Below are 27,094 nucleotides of genomic sequence, written 5' to 3' on the forward strand. Positions count from 1 at the left end.
CACTCCAAAAGTAAAGCGAAAAACGCATACCCAATAAGTTTCTTCGTCTTTTCCTGGTGGTGGGTGAGTGTGAAAGTTTGGAAGTGGAAGTATTTTTAACATTTGACTGCTAATTTTCTAATTTTATATTATATTACGCGTTTGGGCCACCAACTACGAAAGTAGTAGTACGCTACTACTGTAATTTCACATTTGACTCTCTCAGTCTTCTTCGCCTCACAACAATTATTTAAATCTAACATTCATTTCCTTTGCTTTGCCATTCCCATTCTCTCTCAAACTCATTTGAGAAATATCTTTTCTTCATAATTTTCATTCTCTTTGCTTTCTTAATCTCTTAAGAGATTTCCAATTTCGTCACCTCTCTCTTTCTCCTCTTTCCTTTAGATCTTCTCAGTCTATATATCCAAATCACAATGGCTCTTTCAACCAACAAACGAGTCTTATCTTCCTCTCTCCCTAAACGATACATATATGATGTGTTTTTGAGTTTTAGAGGAGAAGATACTCGTAAGGGTTTTACTAGCAATTTAAATGGTATTTTGCGTCATAATGGTATTAACACTTTTATGGATGATAAACTCCGAAGAGGAGAAAATATTTCCACTGAACTTCTTGAAGCTATTGAAGGTTCAAGGATTTCGATAATTGTATTCTCTAAAAATTATGCATCTTCTACTTGGTGTTTAGATGAACTTGTCAAAATTCTTGAGTGTAAGAATAATGGTCAAGTGGTGTTACCGGTTTTTTACAAGGTGGATCCATCAGATGTACGCAATCAAAATGGAAAGTTTGGAGAAGCATTCACGAAGCATGAAGAAAAATTCAAGGATAATAAAAAAGTGCAGAGATGGAGGGCAGCCTTAAAAGAAGCCAGCAATATATCTGGATGGCATTACAAAAATGAGTATGTGTTTAATATATCTTTACTTTGTTATCACCAATATATATATATAGTCAATGCTTAAAAAAATTTAATTAGATTCCAAAATTGAAGTCTAATTTTGTGCCATCAAATTAATTTCTTCTAAAAAAAATTAATTTCTTAATTTTGGTGCAAGTATTTATTACTTATTGCAATAATTGAGAATTTTGTTAGTTTTATATTAAAGGAGATAAAACTTTTAATAAGAATTATGTCTTTTTTCTTTAAATATAAGAATTTTATAGCATATTGAAGAATTGAACTTCTATTTTTTAAATTTTTATTTATTTTAAGGCAATTAGACAACTAATTTTATTTTATTCTTTAAAAAAAAACCTTAAATTTGAAGGAGGGAGAATTATTTGGAATTTGAATTGAGTAGGATAATTCAAGAATAAAATCTTTCTAAAACTATAATTTAAAAACTGTAAGAATGTAATTTGAAGGACAAACTGTTAATCTCTGAAAATTGAATTATTATTTTTTCAATGCCCCCACCAAGAATAAAAATATAATAATCAAAACCATAGTCTATAAAACTGACTTTGAAATATAACACGAAGACCAAAGTCCTAAAATGTACATAATAAAACAAAATTAAATATTACTGCAACAAAGGCCAAACTATGGTAGTCCAAAAACAAAGAAAATAAAACCAACAAACAAAATAAAATGTGAATTTAAAATGAAGTAAATTGAAATTATTGTACTAATAAATTACTACCATATAGCTAGAGGTAGAGCTATGCAACATCAAATTTGAGATGTCAACGGTATAGTAGATGAGTAATTTGTTGCCAATTGTCCCTATATTTTAAATAGGCTTCAATTTGTGCTAAGTGTCATTCCATCTCGTTCGTAAAATTTTGAATGCATAATACTTCCAAGTTCCAACCTATTTAAAACTATTTTAAATCAATTATAAAATTACTTAATCTAAAACTACTTCTAGCTCATTCTATTTAGGTCTCATTTGAAATTACTCCCAATATTTAAAATTAGATTTTCTTACAAAATCTTATTATTAATTCAAATATAAATTTCAATGAAAAATTATATTATTTTTCTAAAATTTAATTGTTCATATCTATATCTTATTTTGAAAAATGCATACATGAAATAAACTTGTTGCATCACAATAACAAGAATTAAGTTAAGAAGTAAAATAATATATATATATATATATATATATATTATTTTACAAGCATAAACAATTTGCATTTTCCACTAAAGAATATTCTTACATGGCTTTTTTAAGAATTAACAAAATATAATAATCTTCTAAAAAAATTATGACCATATTTAACTTATGTAGGAATTATAAAATGTATTTGATTGCATATTTTAAAATGTACTTATGCATATGCATGAGATTACAAGCTAGTTAATATTTGCTAAACAATAACTCCCATGCAAAGCTTTATTATTTGCTTTTAAAAAAAATGAAAATTAAAAAAAAAATTATATTTTGATCATATCTTTTATTAGTGAGCTAGCTAGGAAACAAGGTTCAATGATAGAAATAAAAAAATATATGATTAATAATTAGATCAATTAATTTGTGGCTTCTATCAAGTGATGTTTTGAAAATAAAAAATGTTAATACCACAATAAAAATCACAACTTGTTCACATGACAAGTTGTAAGTGGAGTATAATTGGTGAGTCCATGTGGGTTTACAACTCTACCACTCAACAATTTGTCCACTTGGCTAGTTGTGAGTGGAGTAAAAGTGGTGGGTTTATGCGGATCCACAACTCGACCACTCACAATTTGTCACATGAACAAATTGTGGCAAAGTTTTGGTTTTAGTTATGGTCATAGTATTACTCTTAGAAAATTTCCCCAAAATTTTCTAGCTCATTCTATTTAGGTCTCATTTGAAATTACTCCCAATATTTAAAATTAGATTTTCTTACAAAATCTTATTATTAATTCAAATATAAATTTCAATGAAAAATTATATTATTTTTCTAAAATTTAATTGTTCATATCTATATCTTATTTTGAAAAATGCATACATAAAATAAACTTGTTGCATAACAATAACAAGAATTAAGTTAAGAAGTAAAATAATATATATATATATATATTTTATTTTACAAGCATAAACAATTTGCATTTTCCACTAAAGAATATTCTTACATGGCTTTTTTAAGAATAAACAAATATAATAATCTTCTAAAAAAATTATGACCATATTTAGCTTATGTAGGAATTATAAAATGTATCTAGTTGCATATTTTAAAATGTACTTATGCATATGCATGAGATTACAAGCTAGTTAATATTTGCTAAACAATAACTCCCATGCAAAGCTTTATTATTTGCTTTAAAAAAAATGAAAATTAAAAAAAAAAATTATATTTTGATCATATCTTTTATTAGTGAGCTAGCTAGGAAACAAGGTTCAATGATAGAAATAAAAAAAATATATATGATTAATAATTAGATCAATTAATTTGTGGCTTCTATCAAGTGATGTTTTGAAAATAAAAAATGTTAATACCACAATAAAAATCACAACTTGTTCACATGACAAGTTGTAAGTGGAGTATAATTGGTGAGTCCATGTGGGTTTACAACTCTACCACTCAACAATTTGTCCACTTGGCAAGCTGTGAGTGGAATAAAAGTGGTGGGTTCATGCGGATCCACAACTCGACCACTCACAATTTGTCACATGAACAAATTGTGGCAAAGTTTTGGTTTTAGTTATGGTCATAGTATTTTTTTTTTTTTTTTTTTGAGGAGGTTATTGTCATAGTATTACTCTTAGAAAATTTCCCCAAAATTTTCTAATAAATTCATTCAACTGTTAGAAGTGGATATTCAATAAGTTTTTCTCCTTTCCAAAGCAGATTTTGTATGCATCTTTGTGCTAAAAGCCTAAGATTGATTTTAGCACAAAGATGCATTTCCTAGCTTAACAAAAAAATAATGGTTGTACCAATAGTTCTCAAATCTATGAATTACATGCCATTTAATTTAATTAACAAAATTTCAAATCTAGTCCACAAGCTAAGCATTTTGAATTCAATCCAGATCATATTTCTATTTTCTAACATGTTTCTAATGCTTCTTGATTGGCAGCCACCCTCAATTTGGATTTATCCAAGAAGTTTTTGAAGAAATATCAAGGGTTAAATTAAATCATACACAAGTATTTGTTGTAAAATACCCAGTTGGAATAGACTCTTGTGTAGAGGAAATAAGTTGGCATTTAGATATTGAGTCAAACGATGTTCGCATGTTAGTGATCCACGGTCTTCCAGGGATAGGTAAGACAACAATTGCAAAAGCTCTTTTTAACTTAATTGCATATTTTTTTGAAGGAAGCATCTTTCTAGAGAATGTTAGAGAAAAATCTAAAACAAATGAGGGCATACTCTAACTACAAGAGGCAATTTATTCTGAGATCTTAGGGGGCGGAAATTTGAAGGCGCATGGTGTATTTAAAAGAATCAATGTGATAACGGAAATGCTTCATCACAAAAGAATTCTTTTAATTCTTGACGATGTGGACAAATTAGTCCAAGTAGAAAATTTGCTTGGAAAATGTGATTGGTTTGCTTCTGGAAGTAGAATCATTATCACAACAAGAGAGGAAAATGTGCTATCTACTCTTCAAGAAGATTGTCATCTAACCTACTATAACTACAAGGTTAAGGAATTAAATCAACTTGAATCTCATGAACTCTTTTGTCAACATGCATTCAAAAGAAACAAGCCTACGGAAGATTATTTGGAGCTCGTAGACCACTTTTTACGTTATGCCAAAGGCCTTCCATTAGCTCTAGAAATAATAGGTGTTGATTTGTACAAGAGAGATATACAATACTGGTATAGTATATTAGAAAAGTATAAAAAATTTCCCAATCCAAATATTCAACAAGTACTCAAAATAAGTTACGATGGATTGGACCAAACTCAACGGGATATTTTCCTTGATATTGCATGTCTTTTTAAAGGATTCTACAAGAAAGAAGTTGTAGATATATTATAAAGTAGCTATTCATATGACCCATTTTGTGATATTGAAAAACTTATTGACAAAGGCCTGGTAATTGTTGATAATGGCAAATTAGTGATGCATGATTTGATACAACAAATGAGTTTTGAAATTGTTCGAGAAGAATCAGAAGTGTCAAAGAAACATAAAAAACTATTAAGTGATGAGGATGCTCTTGAAGTACTAACAGGAGATATGGTATGTCATTTTTATTTATCCTTTCCATTTTTTCACAATGCTAACGTAGTTAATTTTCTTTAATTTTATCCTTTTAATCTTGAAGAAAATATAAGTTTATCAGTATTGATTTTGTTTTAAATTTAATAATCATATGTTCTGTTGTATAACGTGATTCACGTGATTTTTGTCTAATTAGGGATTCCATGAAATTCGAGGCATAATATTGTCCTTGCCACAACCAAGAAAGATGCAATTGAATCTTGAAAAGATGAGAAGTCTCAAATATATGATTATTCGTAATGTAATTTGTGAAGACCTTAAATCTTTTCCCAATGGGTTAAGGGTACTTGATTGGAAGGAATTTCCTTTATCGTCCTTGCCATCCACCTTTGAACCTACAAAACTCGTTGTACTTAACATGCAATGGAGCCACATTAAATTGGACGAGCACTTCGAGGTATAATCATAGCAATTATAAATTCTTGTTAGTTTTTTTTTTTTTTTGGTTAAAGAGTACTTTTAGAGAATATGCTAAGGAGCATTTTTTTTTTTGTTGCTAAAACCAAACCATGCATTTATTAATATATAAAATAAAATTTCTATAAATTTTTTAATAAATAAAATCAAATTGTGCACAAATATATATATGTATATATATTTTTGAAACTGTGCATAAATATTAAAAAATGTACACATAACCATAAATAATTTAAGGTGAAAATCAATGAACTATTGACAAATGTTTTTTTATTTACAAAAAAGAGTAGTACTATAGATATTACAAATTTTACCATATTGAACATACAAATTGATGTGTCACAAATTATAAAGAGACAATTGAAATATTTATTTATGAGGTGGTTGAAGCTTACTAATCATGTTCATTGTCACATTAATTTGTAAGCTTTATGTTTATAAAATTGTACCATACCTTTAGCATTTTTATTTTAAAAGTGCATATTATAATTCATAATTAAACGGATATTATTTCTTAATATATGCTCTTAGGTTTTTTTTTTTTTTTTGAAATGAGCTTATAGCCTTATTTTGTTTTATTTTTACTAAGAATTTTTTTAAAAAAATTCTTCTTTTGCAGAGGTGTCGATTCGAAACATTGAAATATATGGATTTCAGAGGTTGTAAAAATATTACAAAACTACCTGACTTATCAGTGATTGCCCCAAGCATAGAGAAGTTGGAGCTTTGTGGATGCATAAATTTAGTTGAGGTTCATCAGTCCTTTGGACTTCTTGAAAATCTTGAAATCTGGGATCTCAATGAATGCCGAAATATTAGAATTTTACCAACAAAGCTCCAGTTGAAATCTCTTAAATGCTTTTATCTCTTTGGCTCTGAAAGTCTTGAGCAAGGAACAAAAAGATTAGCGTTGCTTTCATCAATAGGATATCTCACTGGCCTTTGCGAGTTAGCAATAAGTTTAAAAAACGTAAAAGATGTTCCAAGTAACATCTCTGATTTACAAAATCTTAGGATGCTCTTTATATATGATTGTGAAGAATTTCCAAAAGTCATGGATACCCCTAGTTGCTTCCCCAATTTAGAACGTCTAAATATCTTATACAGCAACGTTACTACCCTCCCTGAAATTGCTATCATATTTCCCCAATTAAAGATTCTAGGGCTTAAGTGTTGCTGGAACCTTCCGAAAATTCCAAGACTTCCACATTGTATACACGCTGTATATGCAACAGGGTGTAATTCATTGAATTCACAATCAAGAAGAAGATTATTGAATCAGGTCTCTCTTTCTTTCTCTCAAAGTTCTAGAATTTTTTTTTGTTAATTGAAGATTATTACAAAGTTTGCTAAACTGAAGTTTCTTAATTTTGCTAATGGCAAGCAGTTTGGAGAATTTATAGGGCTTCAACAAAATTTTGTATGTGCAAAGGGAATACGACATCAGGATTCTGATTCTGAAACAAACTTTGAATCAGAATCAGAATCAGAATTTGATTTTCATGAAGCTACATTTGGAACGGACTCTACATTTGAAATGAACTCTAATCCTGAAGCGGACAATGAATCTGTATCAGAATTTGAACTCGATGAAGCTACATCTGAAACGGACCCGACATGGAAAATTTATGATGAGTATTCACTTGCACTTCCAGGAACTAAGATTCCAAAGTGGTGGTTCAACCATCAAAGTGTTGGAAGTTCGGTATCATTCTCGGTCGGTCGGAAACTTCCAGCATTCGCTATCTGTGTTGCACTAAAACTGGAACTGAAGGATGTGACATATAGATTTGATAAGTTTGATTGTTCTATCTACATGAACATCATTGGTTTTGAAAGATTGCTTTGGTCTTTTGATTCTTCATTAGATTCAGCATCTTTTATGTGTTTCAGCTATATAAGAGATAGCTGTTTGGAAGACATAATTCTAGAGGATTGGAATGAAATTAAGATTCTATGTAAATGTTCAGATTTAGATCCTAAGATGGCAAAAATTACAATAGAAAGGTGTGGAGTCCATGTATCATGCATTTGTCCTCCTGGCAACTTCGCAGCAAATAAGGTGGCCCAAATAAGAATTCATGAAAGACTCAAACCTTCTTTTGATGAAAGATTAAAAATGTTTTTATGTAGAGTCGCTGCCGAAGTCCTCCCCTTTGAGAAAAAGCTCGTCAGGTGGTCAAAAACCCAAGATGCCCATTGCCCTCTTTGTGAAACAGGAGAAGATTCTCTTTTACATCTATTTCAAACTTGTCCCTACGCCAAAGGAGTATGGTATGGTGGTGGATGGGGTTTTCGAGTCGAAATGATCCAAGCTCAGTCTGTTGTGGAATTGGTTGAACATATAATTGACCCCCCAAGTGAGTTACTTGCCAAAAGAATTACCAAAGATGAGTTCACATTGTATGCAGTAGTGGCAATGAAAATCCTTTGGATGGCACGAGAGGAAGCTTTGTTTTCAAACACTAAAGCCAGCATAAACCAGTTAGCCCATCGTCTGAACAAACAATATGAGTTTTACTTGAGATCGCTTGGGATTCCGTGGATAACCGAAGAGCAAAACAGGGGAAGTGTTTGGACGAGGCCACCTAATCAATGGGTAAACCTTAGTTTTGACTCCATGGCAAGATGTTGTGTAATAATGTAGGCCATAGCCTTGCATAATGGGCCAAAACGAAAGGAGAAGGGATACTATCCCCTTGTAAACAAGATGCTGACTTCAATCCATGTCGGCTATGCTATGGTAGATTTTTTATTCAACTTCAACGAAACATGCCAAGTTAGTGAAGGTACTATTTTTACATTTAAGATCATTTTTCTCTAAATTAATTGGTTCATTCTGATTGGGCACAAATCCAATTTGAAAGGACATTAATGCCAAGAAAATCAGAATGAATGAATGAATTTGTCATTTTAGATTAGTTAATTTTGTTTTGATGTACGTTCATTTTTTAATAGTTGAGTGTTATAAATTTATGAGGTAGTGAAACCGTATTATGGGATTTGAAACTCCTTTACTGAACTCCTTCAGTTGATATTGTTCCTTATAGTTGTGCTATGCCAATTGGTTTTATTTTGACTTATATATTCCTATTATTCGGCTTTGAATACTCTGAAAATTGGGAAAAAGCTAACATTGGGTTAAATAGGAGGGGAATTTCAAGGTGAGAGAAGGGGTAATACTTCCGTTGAAGCCGTGTGAAGAGAAGAAGAAAAACTTGGAGATATTAGGCTTATAATTGAATTGCAAGGAATGACCTTTGGTTGTCTCCATAGTTTGCCAATATGCATTTGTGGTGCAATTTATTTAGTCTGGCTTTGTGACTCTATAGGACAATTAATGATAAACAAATAGAGATCTTGATTTTGGGTGCTTAAAATTCTATATTCATTACTCCTTGTAATAATTTTGTAATTTGATTTGTGAGCATTGCCATGCATAGATGGGCCTGAACCTCTCTATGCGATAAGCAACTTAGACATGATGAGAAGCAAGACTTATCTTGCAGATGATTCTGTAATTTATCTTTTCTCTGTTGTGATGATCTTTGTTGTCATTGCTATACACATGTAATAGTGTCTAAGTTGTTCATCATATGGTAAATTTTAGGATTCCCTTATAGTATATACTTGTAATTTAATGCAAACCATTGTTTTTTATGCTTTACAAGGTTTTCGGTCTATTTTTTTTGTGGTGAGAAAGGGGAGATTGGCCTATTTTTTTTCATTACTGATTGGTTGCATTGAATACCTTTTGCAGATTCTCCTTATGATTCTGTTCAGTTTATAGAATGGTCTCCTAGTTATTGCCTTTCTGCCTTACTAAAAGCTAATTTTTTGAAATGATAACTATTTGGACTCAGCCTTTTCAAGTAAGCTAGATTGGTAGGTTCTTCTCTCCGAATACTTAAGTTAATGCCTTTTCTACTGACAAGTTATTATCATGGCTTAGCTAAATATATTTACATTGTCCAATTGCTTGACTTTTTTTTTAGCCTCTTTTCCCTGCTTATGTGTGTTTTGTATGCTTTTTATATATATGTTGTTACAAATTCTCATCTAGTTTATGGCCTATTCATTTAGAGGCCAGCTAATCTGGTATCTCGTATTAGCTGCTGGCAGCTTGAGCATGGAAAACAGGATATTGCAGCTGTTACAATGTGGCTATTAGCGGTGTCTCTAGTATGAAGGCAACTGATGTCATCTAGTTGTGTACATTATGATGTACCTTGGTGCTAGGATTGTAATGTTTTAGCTGTCATTATAATGGCCCTTCAGCTTCTCAACATATTAATAGAAATAGGGTCCAGCAAATTTAATATATGCCATATAAAGTTGAGATTTCTTAATTATGTTTGAATAAATGTATTAGCAACTTATGAAGAGGTATAAATTTATCTAAGAAAATATTTTTAGGCAATGACATGAACTCTGAGTATCAACACGAACATAATGTCTAACAAGGCAATTTTGAAAAATTAACAAGGCAATATTGTAGATGTTTAACAGTGTAAACAAACAAAATGCTAGTGATATAAGCCTATTCGTATATGTCCTAAAATATTACATCCATAATATGGGAAGTCTACGGTGTTACAAATAAAGAGTCAAATTTATTTGCAATAATAGCTGCCAAACCAGGGGAAACATGGAAAAGCACACAGCAGTCGATATTCAGAATTGCAGTTCCTTTTTCATGTTAATAGTAAAGTCTTTAGATATGATGACCATTTTGCTCCTTTATAAAGCCTTTTTTTTTAGCATATTATTGTCTCTCCAAAATTTTTTATTTTCAAGAGCTTTCATCTAGTGCTTCATGACTCATTAGACTTCAATAAAACTATAAAAAAAAAAAAAAAGGTCTGAAGGCATTTCAGTAGGCTTGTTCAGCCTCTTTTCCTAATTCATTGTGTGAAGTCTTATTCATGTGATAAATAATTACTTTATTGATTGTTCATTTTGTACAATTTGAATATTTTTGCATCTCAAAGTTCCCTTATTTTTTTGCAATATCTCAAATGCGGGTTCTGGTGTGTTTTAAATTTTCCTTTATCCTGTGATTCTCTTATTTTTAAGCATTTTTTACATTTTTTTATGACAAATCTGATTTAGACCCCTATGTTGTTGTTGTTGTTGTTGGTTTGTTTTTCCAAAATCTGATTTAGGAGGTCTAGGCCTGTGCTTATGGCCTAAGTGGAATCTCCATTGGTAGGAGCTTCGAAGTAAAAGTCTTCTAGTGTTGAGGCATCCCCACTTACCGCGTCAAACATAATTTAAGATACTATTATTACATTTAAGGTCCTTCTCCTCTAAATTAATTGGTTGATTCATATGATTGGGCACAAACCCAATTTGAAAGGACATTAATGTAAAAAAAATCGGAATGAATGAATGAAAATTTTCATTTTAGATTAATTGATTATGTTTTGATGTACATTCATTTCTTAATAGTTGAGTGTTATACCTTTATGAGGTAGTGAAACCAAATTTTATGGGATTTGAAACCCCAACTCCTTCAGTTAATATTGTTCCTTATAGTTGTGCTATGCCAATTGGTTTTATTTTGACTTATATATTCCTATTATTCTGCTTTGAATAGTCTGAAAATTGGGGAAAGCTAACACTTGGTGAAATAGGAGGGGAATTTCAAGGTGAGAGCAGGTGTAATACTTCCGTTGAAGCCTTATGAATAAAAGAAGAAAAACTTGGAGATATTAGGCTAAAAATTGAATTGCAAAGAATGACCTTTGGGTGTTTCCATAGTTTGCCTAATAAGGCATTTGTGGTGCAATTTATTTAGTCTGGCTTAGTAACTCTGTAGGATAATTAATGATATACACGTAAAGATCTTGATTTTGGATGCTTAATATTCTATAATCATTTCTCCTTATAATAATTTTGTAATTTTATTTGTGAGCATTGCAATGCATAGATGGACCTTGAACATCTATATTCAATAAGCAACTTAGACATGATGAGAAGCATGTCTTATTTTGCAATTAATTCAGTAATTTATCTTTTTTCTGTTGGGACAATCTTATTTTCCCTGCTTGTGTGTGTTTTGTATGCCTTTTGTACATATGTTGTTACAAATTCTCATCTAGTTTATGGCCTATTCATTCAGGGGCCAGCCAATCTGCTATGTCATGTTAGCTGCTGGCAGCTTGAGCATTAATGGAAATGGGATATTGCAGCTGTTACAATGTGGCTATCAGGGGCGTCTCTGGTATGCAGGCAAATGATGTCATCTACTTATCTGATAAATACTTATGTATCTAGTTGCATAAATCATGACTTACCTTGGTGCTAGAACTGTAATGTTTTAGCTGTCATTATAATTGCCCTTCAGCTTCTCAACATATGCATAGAAATAGGGTCCAGCAGATTTAATACCTGCCATATAAGGTTAAGATTTCTTAGTTATATTTAAATAAATTTATGAACAACTTATGAAAAGGTATAAAGTCATCTAAGTGAAGATTTTTAAGGCAATGACATGAACGTTGAGTATTGACACGGACATAATGTCTAACAAAGCAGTTTGGAAAAGTTAAGACATCAAGGTGCAAGGAATGTTATTGTAGATGACTAACAGTGTAAACAAGCAAAATGCTAGTGATATAAGCCTATTCATATCTGTCCTAAAACATTACATCCATAATAAGGGAAATCAACAGTGTGACAAATATAGAGGAAAATTTGTTTGCAATAATAGCTGCCAAACCAGGGGAAAAAATGGAAAGCACACAGCCATCAATATTCAGACTTGCAGTTACTTTTTCATGTTAATAATCAGGAAAGTCTTTGTATATGAAGACCATTTTGCTCCTATATAAAGCCTTTCATTTTAGCATATTATTGTCTGTCCAAAATTATTTCTTTTCAAGAACTTTCATTTAGTACTTCATGACTCATTAGACTTCAAAAAATAAAAAAAATAAAGTATGAAGGTGTTTCAATAGGCTTGGTCAGCCTCTTCCCCCAATGATTGTGTGAAGGCTTATTTTCTCATGTGTAACCATGTCATAACTTTTTGGCTTACATGCAGTTTCGTAAGCCTTTTACATCGTTAATTGATACTCTACTTGCTGTTTTAAGTCTTTTTCATGTGATAAATAATTACTTTATTAATTGTTCAATCTGTACAATTTGAATATGTTTTGCATCTCAAAGTTCCCTTATTTTTTTGGCAATATCTCAAACACTGGTTTTGGTGTGTTCTACCTTTTCTTTTGTCCTGTGATTCTTGTATTTCCAAGCATTTTTTTATGATAAATCTGATTTAGAACCCTAAGTTGTTGTTGATGTATTATGCTTATGGCCTAAGTGGAATTTCCTTTGAAATCAAAGTCTTCTAGTGTCAAGATATCCTCAATTACCACGTCAAACATAATTCCAGATCGTTGGCAGTAATGGTATCAATAACCTGGGTAACATCATACCAACCCAATTGTCAACTCTAACATGACAGGTTTTATTATACCGGTACAAAACTTGGAATAACTACAATGGCATCTCCAGCCTTATTGAATCATTAACTAGGCAACAATAATGGAGGTGAATTGTTCAAATAATAAAATACATGTTTTTTGTGTGGATAAATATACCCACATATGGCAACAATTCCAACAGATTAAAAGGAGATTGGGTGGAGATGTGTGATAAAGACCATTTCAACTGAAAATCCCTAACTTATCACTACTATATTAAATGCTTTACCTGCTGCAAACTTTGACTTGTTGTCTTGTTGTCAATTCTTAGCCGTTAAGACTGGATTGCTGCTTCCACCTGTTCTGTTGTCTCTGAATTTGTTGTGACAATTGAAACTATTAGAACATGATTTTTTACTGTAATGATGCGCAGTATTAGAAATGAAACTTACGTAATATTTCTTTTTACTTTCTAGGTGAAGGCTTAATTTTTTACTGTCTCTGCCTCTACCCACTGTTTTGTATCCCATGAAACAAAACTAGGAAATTGAATAAATACGGACTCTTCTGTAGCTTTCTTTTCCTCATCAGTGATTCATATTCTATGCCTCCCTCACCTCTATCTATTATTTTGCAATGGTATACAAAGGTGACGACTAAAGAGAAAAGCAGACTAAAGTGATTTATCTAACTATAATAAAAAAAAGGTAAAGAGTTTTGACTATATATTGCTAAACCCTAAACATAGTAAGTTGCAGATTATTTTAATGCAAAAGTTAATCTTGCAATGCACATGCAATTTATCTTAGAAGATAAGATAATGAAAGAGTTGTGGGCTTGTAGCCATTTAATCCCCATGTGAGACTTCGTAGGTTGAACCTTGCAACCATTCATCATCCCTGCTATAGTACATTTAACCAATCACTTCACAACAGGTCTTGAGGCCTTGATGGGTCCACTATATATGCTCAGTTACAACAGGAGCAATGAACTGCAAGAAGGGTTGTCTAATTGTGAAGTTTTTACTATGTAAGAGGCCAAATTTCCAATAGCATAACTTGACTATTGATGAAGAAAGTGATAAGTTACCTTGGGTTAAGCAGTTGAGCCTGCCCAACAATGGAGAGTGTAGTAAGGGGCTTGCGGTCAAACATACAAGTTTTCTAACATATTGGGAGAGTGATAAGGTATTGACTATATAAGCTATAACCATTCCTCACCTCAATCTAAGGCTGGTTGTCTTATGATTCAAATGTGTACTTGGTTACCTGTGTAACAAATCTTATATTTTAGTTTTGCCAATTGTTTCAACACCACTTTAATCTGACAATACTGCAGAGGATTTTGCAATATTCGGTCAATGGGAACAACAAGATCACTAGCACATGTTTTAGGAGCAATTAAGGTCTGTTCATTATTCCTATTACATGTTAAGGTCTGCATACATTTGTAAATAAAATTTTTGTTTATATCATGACATACTAAATGTTCCGTGCAGTGCGAACGCTTATTTGGAGATGCTAAATGAGGTTAACGTGTGTGATGTGGAGGCATTGGTGTTTGTCATTGTCCAGAATAGCAAGAAGTTATGCTGCCACTAAGGGTACTTGTTTCATATAATTATAATGTGAAAACACTGTTTACCATAGTGAGGACTTGCATACATGACCACAACTGCAATTTCATAAATAAGGGTTGATTAATAATTTTTTTCTTGTAATTTTTGGTAATTAAATCCCAAATTATGTAATTTGTGTACATGGGCATTGCTATAATTTAAGGTGTAATTAAAAATTGTGAAATGCATTTCTGTATTCTTAAAGTTGTAATGCCAAAAACTGCACACGAACAGCTCAGTACCCCATTGATTAGGCTACATATGTAACAAAAACAAATGTCCAAAAGTTGTCATGTAGATTTGTGACATAATTTATTTGCCTTGTGATGAGTCATTTTCTAGATAAGCATAACCTGTTTCAATTATATTATCAATTCTCTTGCTACAGTTATATTTGTTATGCCATTTATTTGAGATTTTTTATTTTTTATTTTTAAGTTCTGAATTGAATGTTGCTAATAATTTGTGTAATCCACTATGTAGAGTTGCATCCTTAGGGAATAGGTAATATATAATGATGCTGTGATGAAAATAGTGTTGCCATGGAAATGTAACCTACCCTATCTGTTAGTGTACATGGTAATTGAGTAACATGTTAACTGTTTGAATTTTAGTTCCAAATGCTTGGATTCTGGATAAATTGGATTTTCCAGTGAACCATACTTGGCATCTTGTCAGAGGATTATTGATGTCTTCAAGGGGTTAATGCAGATGTTCTTATTAATGTGTTGTCAGTCCGCACTATATCCTACTTGTTGCTAAATGAAAGAACAAAGTGTTTCACTTTTGGATTCTATACCATTGTCGGTACATCAAGGCTGGGACGAAGTTGGTATGTATTACTACACTAGATGCACCTGCACCTGTAGTACATGCACAAACTCATGCTATATATCCTCTATAGTAGTCATACAAATAAAGTACATGCAACAAGTAATTTACGGCTATAAGTCTTGATTTTTACATCCTTCCCATGTTTGTACGAGGAGGTTCAGCACACTCAATGATAACATATGTTGACAAACTACAATTCATATAATTATTAAGAGTGGTCAACTTTCCATATTTCAAATATAGAAATAGAAGATCAAATTTCTGTTTGAACTTGCCTCCATAAACCGAGGCAACAAGAAACGTTTGTGTTATAGATAGGTTAGGGTACTCTGTATTTTGTAAAAGTAGCAGCTACATGAAAAGAAAAGGTAAAGACTTGATACAAATGACTCCTGCCTATTATATAATTGGCTTTTGTAAAATCTAGAATGTGTCAGTGTTTGATTTTGACAGTGTAGGTGTGTGTATATACAAATACAAGTTTGGGCATGTACAAGACGTCATTGATATTGGTTTTCACAAAACATTTGCAACATAAAGATGCCAATAATTGGAGGTTCATATCCATGGATACACTTCCAAAATTCCAATACAAGATAAATTCATTTAAGGTGCATAATCTGCTGAATTCACTTACTTTTACAGAAATATATATGTGATCAATCCTAAAATGTATGTGTATTACTTACTTGGGCCAAGTTTGATTGTGGTATCCTTATGATAATAGTTATTTTGTGTGTAAATTTTAATCTAAATCTAATCTAATCTTCCATTTTGTGAGTAAATTTCATTAGGTTTTAATTGTATTTGAATCTAATCTTAATATACCATAGGTGCTCACAGCTTTTACATGTCTTGATCTCTTCATGTTATTGGAACTTGACACTATGGTTGATATTAACACTTTTCTTTGTTAGAAAATATTTGTGATCTAAACTCCTTTTCTGGAAAAAAAAAAATTTGTATCTATATTTTTCACGATTGGAATTTAGTTTGAAAAACATGAAGTTCTCTATAAAATTTGTGATCTCTCTTTTGTTGAATGCTTGATGATATATGGGTTTTATTCTTTGGGTGGAGTATTATATTTCAAATCTCAATTAATTGTTTGGTCTTTTTATCATGATGTGAAATTTGACATGTTCATCTATGAAGTTGCAAATTTGAGATATGGTTAGTTAAAGGAATATTGGGAATGATTTGAGAAAGACCCAATTTGAATATGTGACTACTAAATTTTCAGTAGAATGGGAAAATTCTGGAGTTTAAAATGAGACAAAGATTGTAAATCTTGGAAATGAGATATAGATTGAAGGTAGCTAGAATAGGTTATCTGAATAAGTCATTTTACTGCCAACTTAGGTGGTCATTTTGTAAATTATTGGAAGCTTGGTTGCATTGAGAAACTTACTTTTAAATAAGATATAAGAAAGTATTTTTGGGATATGGCCATAAGTTTTTTTTTCTCTCTCATCATGAGTCAATAACATTGCTTATGTGTCTTTTTCTTTTTCTTGGTCATTTAAATTTTGTTAACCTATATGGTTTACTTCTTTGACCTTTTTATCGTCCTCTGGCATTTCCCCTTTAACCTCTAGTATGATTTTAACTATGTTACGTATAAGGTTCAAATTTTGTACTTCGGTTAAATGATATAACCCATATAAGTATACAGAGTCTGATTTGGCCCAAGTGGCAGGATGTTTTGCAGAGAGTTCATTAACCATGGAGACCATAATTCAACGGTCAAATATGAGCAGTTGATTTAATTGTGTTAATTCTGATCCACCTTCAACCATATTGCACCTGGAGGTGCCATGTTGGGAACTTGAGGTAACTCTTCTTTCTAAACTTTCCTTCAGGTGGAAAGTTGGTGGTCTTTATCCACAAGATAGTGAGAGCTTCTTTAATGCATGATCATGTGATGTAGCTTATAGCTTGGTTAGCAGAAGAAGAATAAAATTTGAAGTTGACTTGGAATAAATGCCCACATCACGATCATCATGTAGTTCTTCTGTGGTCAGCTTGTTGTGAGCAGTCCTCTAATCAAGGGCAGGATTAGGTGCAATGCAGTGGTATGTCCTCATGATCATGTGATACTTTTTATTTTTAATTTTAAATAATAATTGCCACCAAAATATCTAGGATTTATCTATGCTTATTTTTAATGATTAAATGTGATTATTGAAGAAAAAAGATTGGTGGGACCATGGTTGGGTTTAGGAGTTTCCATATTATGTGGAGTGGACACGTAGTTGGATTTATATTAGATGATCAGCTTCTTCTTTTGAAATTATTTATGGTTTAAATCTACTGGGCAGGAGCAGTTTGGCTTTGGCATACAACTTTTGCCATGTCAAGATTGGTCAATTCCTGTCATGGTTGAAGGATGTGGCAAATGAAATTCTAATGGGTTAGAGTATGTGAGGGCCATTGGAGCAGCGTTGCTGCGGAACTTTGGGCCTTAGAGGGATGGGATTCACTTATGTATTTCCCTCAAATTGCCGGCAGTGGAAATTGAGCTAGATGCGAAGCTGGTTGTTGATCTCTTGAAAAAGGAAGTTGGGAACCCAAAGGGTAATGATGCTTTTGTGGCTTACTGTAGAGAAGGATTGAAGGAAATTCCTCTAGTTAGAGTTCAACATTGCTACCGGGAGGCCAACAAGTGTGCTGATGTGCTAGCTAGAAAGGGAGCCCTTCTATCTCAGGATTTTGTTGTTTTTGTAGAGTCCCCATCGGATGTTTCTCTACTCCGTAGTTTTGATTCTTTTGGCACTATGTATGACCGTCATGTTTACTCCTTTTGGAGGTTGCTTAGTTGTTAATGATAATTTCCTTTCCACCAAAAAAAGAAAAAGAAAAAGAAAATCTAAATGGCATGACACTTGTTTTATTTGTAAATGTAGGGATTTGTGCAAGGTACTTGCTGGTTGTTAGCATTGACTTTCTACTACTGCTATTAGGCTTTCCATTAAGGAGGTCTTTTTAAATGTGGTATAGAGAGGGTGCTGGTGATTTTGGTCTTCACAAATGGCACAGCTGTATTGATATTTATTGGTTGGACTCTACTGTTATATTGTTTATTAGAAGCATCAGCAGCAGGTTGAAATTTTTTAGCATCAAACAGGAGGATAGGAGGTTGTCTCTCGAGCAGCAGACACACAAAGAAGAAAGCTTGACTGCTTGTGTTTTTGTTTTAGTTTGGTTTTATTTATTTATCCTGGTTTTGGATGGATTGGTAATTTGGTATATAGATACAAACTTGGATTTTTATGATGTAGTTAACAAGAACTCTATTTTACTTCTTTGATAGTACTAACAATAGATTTACTATTTCAGAGTTTGTTTGGCTCTAATTTATAGTCTATATGAGAGTAGTTGCTTGTCCTGAGAAGTCGTCTAGTCAAGCAGAGTCTCTGTGTATTGCCTGATTCTTTTAATAATACGTACCCAAGAAAAAAAAAATCCAAGCTTAATCTTGTTATATATGTTTCAGTTCTTATAATACCTGATGATTCAAGACAAATGAATTTGAGGTAATGACTCAATCCATGAGAACATAATACCATTTGATTAACAAGCATCAAGGGCTTGCAATATCTCACTGTGGGCAGAGTAAAAGCAGAGGAAATAATGGTGCAAACTATGAAGTAGGAAGTTAAAGCTGTAGTTACTCAAATTTTCAATAAGCTCTTTGTTGTAAACTAACAAAATAATATGCAAGTCTTTTTAATTCCCAAGTGGCATATGATTTTTTAAATTGACAATGATCAATATATAATGGGTCACACTTGTAGGTTGTGTCTTAGGATTATCAGATGATTCGAGCCTAACTTGTATCATGGTTTTCATTATCTCTCTCTTTTTATCTTAACCCCATGAATATTGTTTGAGTGGTCATTTACTTCTTGGCAAAATACGTATATCAATTTATTAGCAGTTGAAACCAGTTTCGAAAATTCAGTGAGCGTTTGGATCCAGATGAATGGACAAGTGTAGTTTTAGGGGACAAGTGCACTGTTTATGCACTGTTGAGTACTGTTCACGCATTGTTGGGCCATGATTTTTGACATTTCTGTGCACACCAATAGGTCACGTATACTGTTCACGGAACTCACAAATCTCACTTTTCAGCAATTTTTTCATTGAAAATAGGTCTCATTACTTTATTTACACATTTAAAAATTATTTTATTACAATATTTTTAGTTTTTAGCTGTATCTAAATAGATCCTCAATCACATGCTAAGGTTCAGGGCCCAGAAAATTGTGTCACTTGTCCAACCTTTCTTGGCGCTGCTCCTCTTGAATTTACTCAAATTTGAAGGAAAAAAGTCATATTCATCATGATCCAAACCCAAATGGGCCCATGGGCCATGGCATGGCCAGCCGATTATCCACTATAACAAAATCACAGTAGCCACGTCATCGATCCGCACTAATCCTTCTAAATAAAGCAACTGCCGTCGATGACACAGCAAATCAACGGCCATGATCCTTCTCTTTCGCCACTGCCACATAGAAATAAAAATCGAAACCCCAGTAACGAATCACAGCCGTCCATAGCCCTTACGAAATCAACGTCCACGATCGTTCTCCTCTCCCTCCCAAAATTTCAATTTCAATCCCCTGGTATAAATCCACTCCCGTTCCCTCCAAATCCGGTTGCAAATTCAAAGAAAGAGGAGTGGGGCAGTAAAAAGCACAGAAGAAAAGACTAAAGACGAAGGAAAGAGAAAAAGAAAAAGTGTATCAGCAATTTGCTTGACTTTACCATTCCTATTTCCACTTTCCTTTTGTCTCATTTCTATCACATATTTCTTTCTCTCTTCTCTTCTCACCATGGCTTCTTTGAGAAGCTCTTCTTCCTCTTTCACCCAACACTGCAAATATGATGTGTTCTTGAGTTTCAGAGGAGAAGATACTCGCAGTGTTTTTATTAGCAATTTGGATGGATTTTTGCGTGGTAAAGGAATTAACACTTTTATGGATAAAAAGCTTCCAATTGGAGAAGAAATTCCTTCAAAGCTTCTAGAAGCCCTTGAAAGTTCAAGGATTTCTATAATTGTATTTTTCAAAAACTACGCATCTTCTACTTGGTGTTTGGATGAGCTTGTCAAAATCTTTGAGTGTAGGAAGAAGGGTCAGTTTGTGTTACCAATTTTTTATGAGATAAATTCATCAGTAGTGCGTAAACAAAAGAAAAAGTTTGGTAAAGCATTGGTAAAGCATGAACAAAAATTCAACATGAACAAGGTGCAAATATGGAGGGTAGCTCTAAAAGAAGCTGGCAATTTATGCGGTAGGCATTACAAAAAAGGGTATGTGTTTAATGACTACTTTGTTATCTTCAATTAATTTTACAGTTAAGCAACTACTCCCAAGAGCTTTATTGTTTTTTTTTTTTTTTTTTTGAAATTATCAAACTTTTGTACTTTGATCATATCTATTATGAGGGAGCTAGTTAGGCTATAAGGGGTCAACGTTAGAAAGAGAAGAATATATGATCAATAATCTAATCATTTACTTAGAAGTTCCTCCCACATAATCTTTATAAAATTTTAGCCCAATTTCTCAATAGATTCATTTAAGCTAGTATTTAGAAGTGGATATTCAATTAGTCTGTTTCCTTACCTAAGTAGATTTTCTATATGTCTTTGTGTTAAAAGCCCAAAATTAATTTCCTAGTTGGACCAAAAAAAAAAAAGGGCTTCGAAGTAATAGTTCTTAGATATATGACTATGAGTTACATACCATTTACTTTTATTAACAATATATATCAGTCATAGTACACAAGCTAAACAATTCAAATTTAGTTCATGTTCATATTTTATTTTCTAACATGTTTTTAATGATTTGTAATTGGCAGCAACCCTCAATATCAATTTATCGAAGAAATTTTTGAAGAGATATCTCCATTTGTTGGTAAGACAACAATTGCCAAAACTAATTTTGTCTCAATTACATATTGTTTTGAATGAAATAGTTTTCTAGTAGACGTTACAGAAAAATCAAGAACAAATTGAAAAAAATGCTACCTAACATGCTAGGTATATATTTAGATCCCACATACCCAATTTTATGGCTTATTCACTTATAGCCTAAACTAAAAATAACTGTCCAATATAAGTTTTTAGCCAATTTCACATTGCATGCATATTGAAGTAGCAACTAAAACAAGTAAAGCAATATGAAAAACGGAATAAAGAGAAGCAAACCACATGAAAACACCAAATGTGTGAAGTGAAAAACCAAAGTCTTTGTCATAAAAACCTCTCCACGACACCACTGTCGGACCTCCACTAATGAATAGTTGCAGTACAAGTTTGCATTAGACCCTTCAAGCCTAAGCAGCTAAGCTACCATAATACTCAAGCCCTTCAAGCTCCAACTCATTGCATTAGCAAATGATACTTGTCCTATATATTAAGCACTTACACATTGGGTTTCATTTGCATCAAACACAATTAATTTTTTATGTCTCTTAATCAGTTTTAGTATCAGACTCCCTTCCGTTTTCAATCTAATTTCTATTTACTTTGACATAGTTTATTAAATCAGCCTATACCTTCAATATAGGTAAGATGAAAGGTGATTATAGCTTACTTCATTAGCTCAATGGTAACAAAGAGAATTGGAAGATTAAGGCTCGAGTCACACGACTATGGGATGTCTACAATCTCAGAAACAAAGATTTTATGAGCTTGGATATGGTCTTGCTAGATGAACAGGTCAGATGCACATACAACCATACATCAACCCCAAACTAGACAACTTTTTTTTTTTTCTACAATCTCAAGAACAAAGATTTTCTGAGCCTGGATATGGTCTTGCTCAATGAACAGGTCAAATGCTCATACAACCATAGATCAACTATAAACTAGACAACTTTTTAAAAAAAAAATTTGTGTTAATGATACTGCTTTTTTATTTTTTATTTTTTTATTTTATATAAAAATAATAATAATGATTGATTGTTCAATTCATGATTGTATAAGGGCAATCACATACATGCAAGGATCAAGGATGCATTTGTTCAGCAATTCAGGGAATCATTACAAGCAGGCAACATCTATTACATAAAAGAATTTTGGTGTTATTCCTTACCAGAATGATTACAAAATAGTCACCAATGAACATATGATCAAGTTCTATGCAACAACAATAGTTAAACCAGCAGGATCAGACCATCCTTCAATCCCAAAATATAAATTTGAATTTGTTCCATTTGAACATTTGAGTGGTTGGTGTGACAAAAATGTCCACTTAACAGGTATTGATGCTTATAAATTTTGTTATATTAACTCTATATTCATATAATTGAAAGGTTTGACTAAAGGAAAAAAATCAATTTGTATATCCTTGATATATTTGATCATGTAAATTATGTAGATGTTATTGGAAGAGTGTCAACCATTTCCCATGTATGAGAATGACAAAAATGGAAAGCCATCAGAGAGAAGGATCGTTGAGATTGAAGACAAAAGTTCGTTTGACTCAAATGATTTTTTAATACTAATAATAGGAAATTTATCCAATAATGAAAAAAGGCTTAAAATAACCAAAAATGCAGGAAACGTAAAATTCAGATCACATTGTGGGGAGACCTTGCAGAAAGTATCACAGAAGATGTATGCATGGATAGATCAAAATCAACTATTTTGATAATTACTTCAACAACTGTGAAATCATTCATGAGTAAGAATATATGTGTCATAATTTAGTTCATTATGCTATTTTTTTTTATGTTCGGTTAAATGCTATGCTGACTATTAACTTTTCTTTTATGTAATAAGACCAACTTTCATTGTCTTCCACCTATTCAACAAAGGTTTACATCAACTTGGATCATCAGCAGGATTACATCCACTGGGATTCTGAAGAAGTGGCAAAAAATAAGAGGACAATACGCGAAATTATAAAATTTCTTGAGCAATCAAAATCCCAGGTAAGTTAAAACTCTAAATAAGTATTTGATTAATAACAAAGTTACATGTATTATATACTAATAAAAAAAATTACTGTAGGAAGCGATTTTCTATTGTATGGCTGTTGTGAAAAAAGTAAATGCTGAAAATGGATGGTATTATATTTCATGCACTGATTGTCATAAAAACGCTAAAACAATTGGATCTACATTTTGGTGTGAAGGTTGCAAGAAAGAATTTTCTTCTCCAACAAGAAGGTTAGTTCTAGTTTATGAAAAAGATTAAAATATACATATAAAATATATATTGTGGAAACTTACACATTTGCCAAAAACTTCAGGTACTGGTTAGAATTACATGTCAAGGATGTAAGTGGCAGCACAATATTTGTGGTATTTGACAAGGAAGCAGAGAAAATTGTTCGTATTCCTGCTACACAAGTCTGTACTATAGAAGTAAAGGTATATTATTTATAGCTTCGTAAAACTTCTTGAAGTTATGAACTTATCATGATTTTAAAAATTTCCATACTTCTTTTGAATATTTGGTATTACGAATGAATCTTTTGTGTGTGTGTATATATACCCATGACAAGATGAGGATGATGAAGAGGATGTTGTTCCAAAGCCAATAAAGAATTTACTTGGAAAAACATATATGTTCCAGATAAAAATCAATCCATACAACATTTTCATTCCAAAACAAAATTTCACAGCCATTCACGTGTTTGAAGATCATTAGTATAAGCAGTTGCAACATGAACAGGTTTATTATGTCAATAACAACTATTAATTATTGGATTTGTTTATGAGGTTAATCATTTATATTTTCATAACTACATATATTCATGTAGGAGGAGAAAAATCAGAGTCTTCCCCTGAAACGAGCTATTGATGTGGATGTTAAGATTGAAAGAGAAGTTCCTAAAGCTAAAAGAATTGGAAAGTAAGTATAATTGAAAATATTCTTGAAAGCATTTTTTGAGAAAAGAAGAATGTAATATGATGCGAATTTGAATTTACCTGATCATCCATATCTTTTAGAGCTATGGTGGTAGTTGATATTGTGGGAGCAGCTTTCCATACTAATAAAAAATGGACGTTCATGATAGCATAATATCCTCATGTAACTCTATGATCATCGTAACCTGAAAGTGTTAGTTACATCTGAAATCTAATGTTGTATATGACAATGCAGGTTGATTGAGTCTGAGGCAAGTGCAAATGAAACAGAGGATGTTGATGACAAAAACGAAGAAAAAGAAAAATGATGTAGAGAAAGAAGAATCTAATTTGGATGAAACGATAGAAACTTTTATTTGAACTAAACCAAGTATACAAAGTAAGGCTAGACCGAATCATCTAGCACTGGGGGGGACATCAGGGAAACATGCTGTGATGTCCTAAAAGAAAACCGATATACATACTATCATGCAAGTGAGTCCCAACTCCCACACTAGTTACCAGACCCAGCTATACCGGTTGCGCAGCATTTAAGCCTTGATATTCCTCAAGCAATCCTGTTGCACTTTCAAAAATCAACTTCGGATGAAGCTGGACCGAGCAAGTGACCTGTAGAAAAGTTCCTTGATCCTCATACCACAAATGCTTTCTTCTACAAGATTCCAATTCTGTAGGGCTGAGCAGAGAGACCAATTATTTTTTACTTTCCTCAGTTGGTGGGGTTACATCATACATGAACGCTTTGCAACCTTAGTAGCAACTAGCAAAAAGCAAGACAGAAAACTCTTTAATCGTTTTTTCTTCATTTGTTTTTCAACATGCAAGGAAGTAATATGTTTTTACCATTTCTTTGTTTTTTTAATGAATAATTCTTTTACTTTTATAATTTCTTTTGAATAAATAGTTGAGCAATGCAAATGGCTCATACTTCACCCTCATCCAAAATATATATCAAGTCTCATCAAAGAGATGTAGGTTTCCACCCAGAAGACACAGGCTGAATGAAGGATGGTGCTAACATGTATGTTTACAAAAAAAGCTAGATATAATATAAACATATTTAAGTATAAGCATATTCTTGTATAAATTCATATGACTGTATATAAACTAATTCAAAGATTGTATCTGATGCCCTCATGGGTTTATGCGTTCCACCGATTACCATTTCAAACATCTTAGAAGGGGTGGGGCAGAAATTCCAAGCATTTCAATAAGCCAGAGTCTCTTATGTGTAACGACAAAGGAATAAACTAGCACATATCTTAGTAAAATATGCCAAAAAAGTAGAAAATTCTAATAGTTTTATAACTTGGATAGAGAAAAATTCACTGTTGATTGAGTTGACTTATTACTCATCATGTACTAAATTTATCTTCTTCTAAATAAAGTTATAATCTTCTCTTAAAAAAAAGAGAAAAAATTAATGAAAGAAATAGCCATTTGATTTTCTACAAAATTCAATTTCTTTCGGGTGTAATTTTTTTTTTTTTAAAGTTGTTTTAGAAAAACATGTTAAGGTATAAATGTGAATGTACAAGTAAAATATAATAAATATACAAAGAAATTAGTCATTTGATTTGCTGCTAAATTCAATTTATTTTAATTGTAAAAAAATTTAAAAAATTGTTTTATCAAATAAAAGTGTGAAGTTTTAAAGATTAGTGGATGAGTATGCGCAGCTGATAAACTAAACAATTTGATTCGAGATGAGAGTAGTCATGTGGTTACTCTAGGCCGAGCTTGACTGCATTTGCTTCATTGCAATTTTATTTTTTGATAAGTAATGAAATTTATTATTAAGATAGATTAATTCACGCCCAATATTTGCTTCTCTCATGACTGTACCGTAAGAAGCACGTAAAGTAAATACTAACTTTGCGATTGGAGCAGGCCACCTGATCTTTGGGTAAACCTTAATTCTGCCTTAGTGGAAATATGTTCTGCAATAGAGAGCCCAAAACCTGTCAAAATGGGCCCCAAAAGAGCCTCACAAAAATACAATTGGTGAGCTAATACTATCCCAGGCCCAGTCCTCTGTATCTTATGGAAGATCCAGTTCAGCGTTATATACCTTTGTGAGGCACGGCAGAAAGAAACTAGTAGGTGCTCAGTTTTCTCATTATTCGGTTTATTGTTTTTCCTTCTAGCAGTAATTGCAAAGAAATTGGGCTTAAAATTGAATTGCAAAGAAAGACATTTGCCTAATTATGCATTTGTAGTGCAATTGTACGTAGTGTAAACTTGGTAACTCTGTAGGAAAATAAGTGATAAACAAATAAAATCTTGATTTTTGATACTCAATTTTCTAGAAGCATTTTCTTGTTTATGGGACACATCGCTGGCTTGTTACTGTGTTGGCATATGAATGAACTCTCGGTTTTGTAGTTTAGTACTTTTCCTTTCTTGTTTACTCCTCTATCCATCTACTATGAAGCAATGGCAGGTTGGAAACTGGTATGAGATTTGAATAGTGTGATTGTTTGGGCTTTGTTTATAGATTTTCAATCCATATGATATGGGTTCTTAGTATGAAGTTTTTTATGAAGAATGATTTTAAGTAGATGATTTACCATGTGATAACATTGTAGCGTTATAACCAAATACAAGCACTGACGGACTTTTTTTGCATGAACTTTTGTTGTTGCTTTATGCCACTGCTGTCAGAATTAATCAAATTAAAAATATAATAAATAGAGAAAATTTGTGCAATAAAAACACTTGTTTGGAGA

The 27,094-nt window shown here is 32.2% G+C and overlaps 4 protein-coding genes across 5 annotated transcripts; all 4 read left to right on the plus strand.

Annotated features, from left to right (window-relative positions):
- The first annotated feature begins 218 nt into the window (after positions 1 to 218).
- On the plus strand, positions 219 to 5,029 carry LOC142629811 (disease resistance protein RPV1-like). The gene is made up of 2 exons (XM_075803850.1): positions 219 to 907; positions 4,019 to 5,029. Exons 1-2 carry the CDS (start codon positions 417 to 419, stop codon positions 4,317 to 4,319), a joined length of 792 nt encoding a protein of 263 aa, XP_075659965.1. The 5' UTR covers positions 219 to 416; the 3' UTR covers positions 4,320 to 5,029.
- LOC142628571 (disease resistance protein RPS4B-like) lies at positions 4,407 to 18,960 on the plus strand. Its single transcript, XM_075802641.1, has 10 exons — positions 4,407 to 4,884; positions 4,984 to 5,135; positions 5,314 to 5,574; positions 6,214 to 6,876; positions 6,982 to 8,383; positions 11,719 to 14,211; positions 14,363 to 14,429; positions 14,523 to 17,309; positions 17,407 to 17,551; positions 17,798 to 18,960. The coding sequence occupies exons 1-5, from the start codon at positions 4,407 to 4,409 to the stop codon at positions 8,239 to 8,241; spliced, it is 2,814 nt and encodes a 937-aa protein (XP_075658756.1). The 3' UTR covers positions 8,242 to 8,383; positions 11,719 to 14,211; positions 14,363 to 14,429; positions 14,523 to 17,309; positions 17,407 to 17,551; positions 17,798 to 18,960.
- Positions 18,961 to 20,143: 1,183 nt separating this feature from the next.
- Positions 20,144 to 22,280, plus strand: LOC142627472 (TMV resistance protein N-like). Its single transcript, XM_075801341.1, has 3 exons — positions 20,144 to 20,796; positions 21,345 to 21,400; positions 22,055 to 22,280. Exons 1-3 carry the CDS (start codon positions 20,318 to 20,320, stop codon positions 22,087 to 22,089), a joined length of 570 nt encoding a protein of 189 aa, XP_075657456.1. The 5' UTR covers positions 20,144 to 20,317; the 3' UTR covers positions 22,090 to 22,280.
- Positions 22,254 to 25,302, plus strand: LOC142627471 (replication protein A 70 kDa DNA-binding subunit D-like). Of its 2 annotated transcripts, XR_012842853.1 has the most exons (9): positions 22,254 to 22,748; positions 22,868 to 22,961; positions 23,049 to 23,173; positions 23,272 to 23,423; positions 23,503 to 23,660; positions 23,744 to 23,864; positions 23,999 to 24,168; positions 24,257 to 24,348; positions 24,601 to 25,302. XR_012842853.1 is itself a non-coding variant. In XM_075801340.1 (8 exons), the coding sequence occupies exons 3-7, from the start codon at positions 23,113 to 23,115 to the stop codon at positions 24,142 to 24,144; spliced, it is 567 nt and encodes a 188-aa protein (XP_075657455.1). In that variant the 5' UTR covers positions 22,254 to 22,748; positions 22,868 to 22,961; positions 23,049 to 23,112; the 3' UTR covers positions 24,145 to 24,168; positions 24,257 to 24,348. The 2 variants fall into 2 exon arrangements, 1 of the variants encoding a protein (XP_075657455.1); XM_075801340.1 differs by lacking the exon at positions 24,601 to 25,302 and having other exon boundaries at positions 24,070 to 24,168.
- Positions 25,303 to 27,094: the final 1,792 nt, after the last annotated feature.

Source organism: Castanea sativa, chromosome 3 (genome assembly GCF_040712315.1).
Source record: "Castanea sativa cultivar Marrone di Chiusa Pesio chromosome 3, ASM4071231v1".
In the NCBI taxonomy this organism is placed as follows: Eukaryota; Viridiplantae; Streptophyta; class Magnoliopsida; order Fagales; family Fagaceae; genus Castanea; species Castanea sativa.

What these genes read in the sequence shown, in the direction of transcription:
- LOC142629811 (XM_075803850.1), top strand. Translation starts at nt 417, where the DNA reads ATGGCTCTTTCAACCAACAAACGAGTCTTATCTTCCTCTCTCCCTAAA. An exon ending in GGATGGCATTACAAAAATGA is followed by an intron (nt 908 to 4,018) that starts GTATGTGTTTAA and finishes CTTGATTGGCAG; the next exon opens with CCACCCTCAATTTGGATTTA.
- LOC142628571 (XM_075802641.1), top strand. Translation starts at nt 4,407, where the DNA reads ATGCTTCATCACAAAAGAATTCTTTTAATTCTTGACGATGTGGACAAA. An exon ending in AAGTACTAACAGGAGATATG is followed by an intron (nt 5,136 to 5,313) that starts GTATGTCATTTT and finishes TTGTCTAATTAG; the next exon opens with GGATTCCATGAAATTCGAGG. An exon ending in GAAGAAGATTATTGAATCAG is followed by an intron (nt 6,877 to 6,981) that starts GTCTCTCTTTCT and finishes AATGGCAAGCAG; the next exon opens with TTTGGAGAATTTATAGGGCT.
- LOC142627472 (XM_075801341.1), top strand. Translation starts at nt 20,318, where the DNA reads ATGGCTTCTTTGAGAAGCTCTTCTTCCTCTTTCACCCAACACTGCAAA. An exon ending in GGTAGGCATTACAAAAAAGG is followed by an intron (nt 20,797 to 21,344) that starts GTATGTGTTTAA and finishes TGTAATTGGCAG; the next exon opens with CAACCCTCAATATCAATTTA. An exon ending in AGAGATATCTCCATTTGTTG is followed by an intron (nt 21,401 to 22,054) that starts GTAAGACAACAA and finishes CCTTCAATATAG; the next exon opens with GTAAGATGAAAGGTGATTAT.
- LOC142627471 (XM_075801340.1), top strand. Translation starts at nt 23,113, where the DNA reads ATGGATAGATCAAAATCAACTATTTTGATAATTACTTCAACAACTGTG. An exon ending in TTGAGCAATCAAAATCCCAG is followed by an intron (nt 23,424 to 23,502) that starts GTAAGTTAAAAC and finishes AAATTACTGTAG; the next exon opens with GAAGCGATTTTCTATTGTAT. An exon ending in TTTTCTTCTCCAACAAGAAG is followed by an intron (nt 23,661 to 23,743) that starts GTTAGTTCTAGT and finishes CAAAAACTTCAG; the next exon opens with GTACTGGTTAGAATTACATG.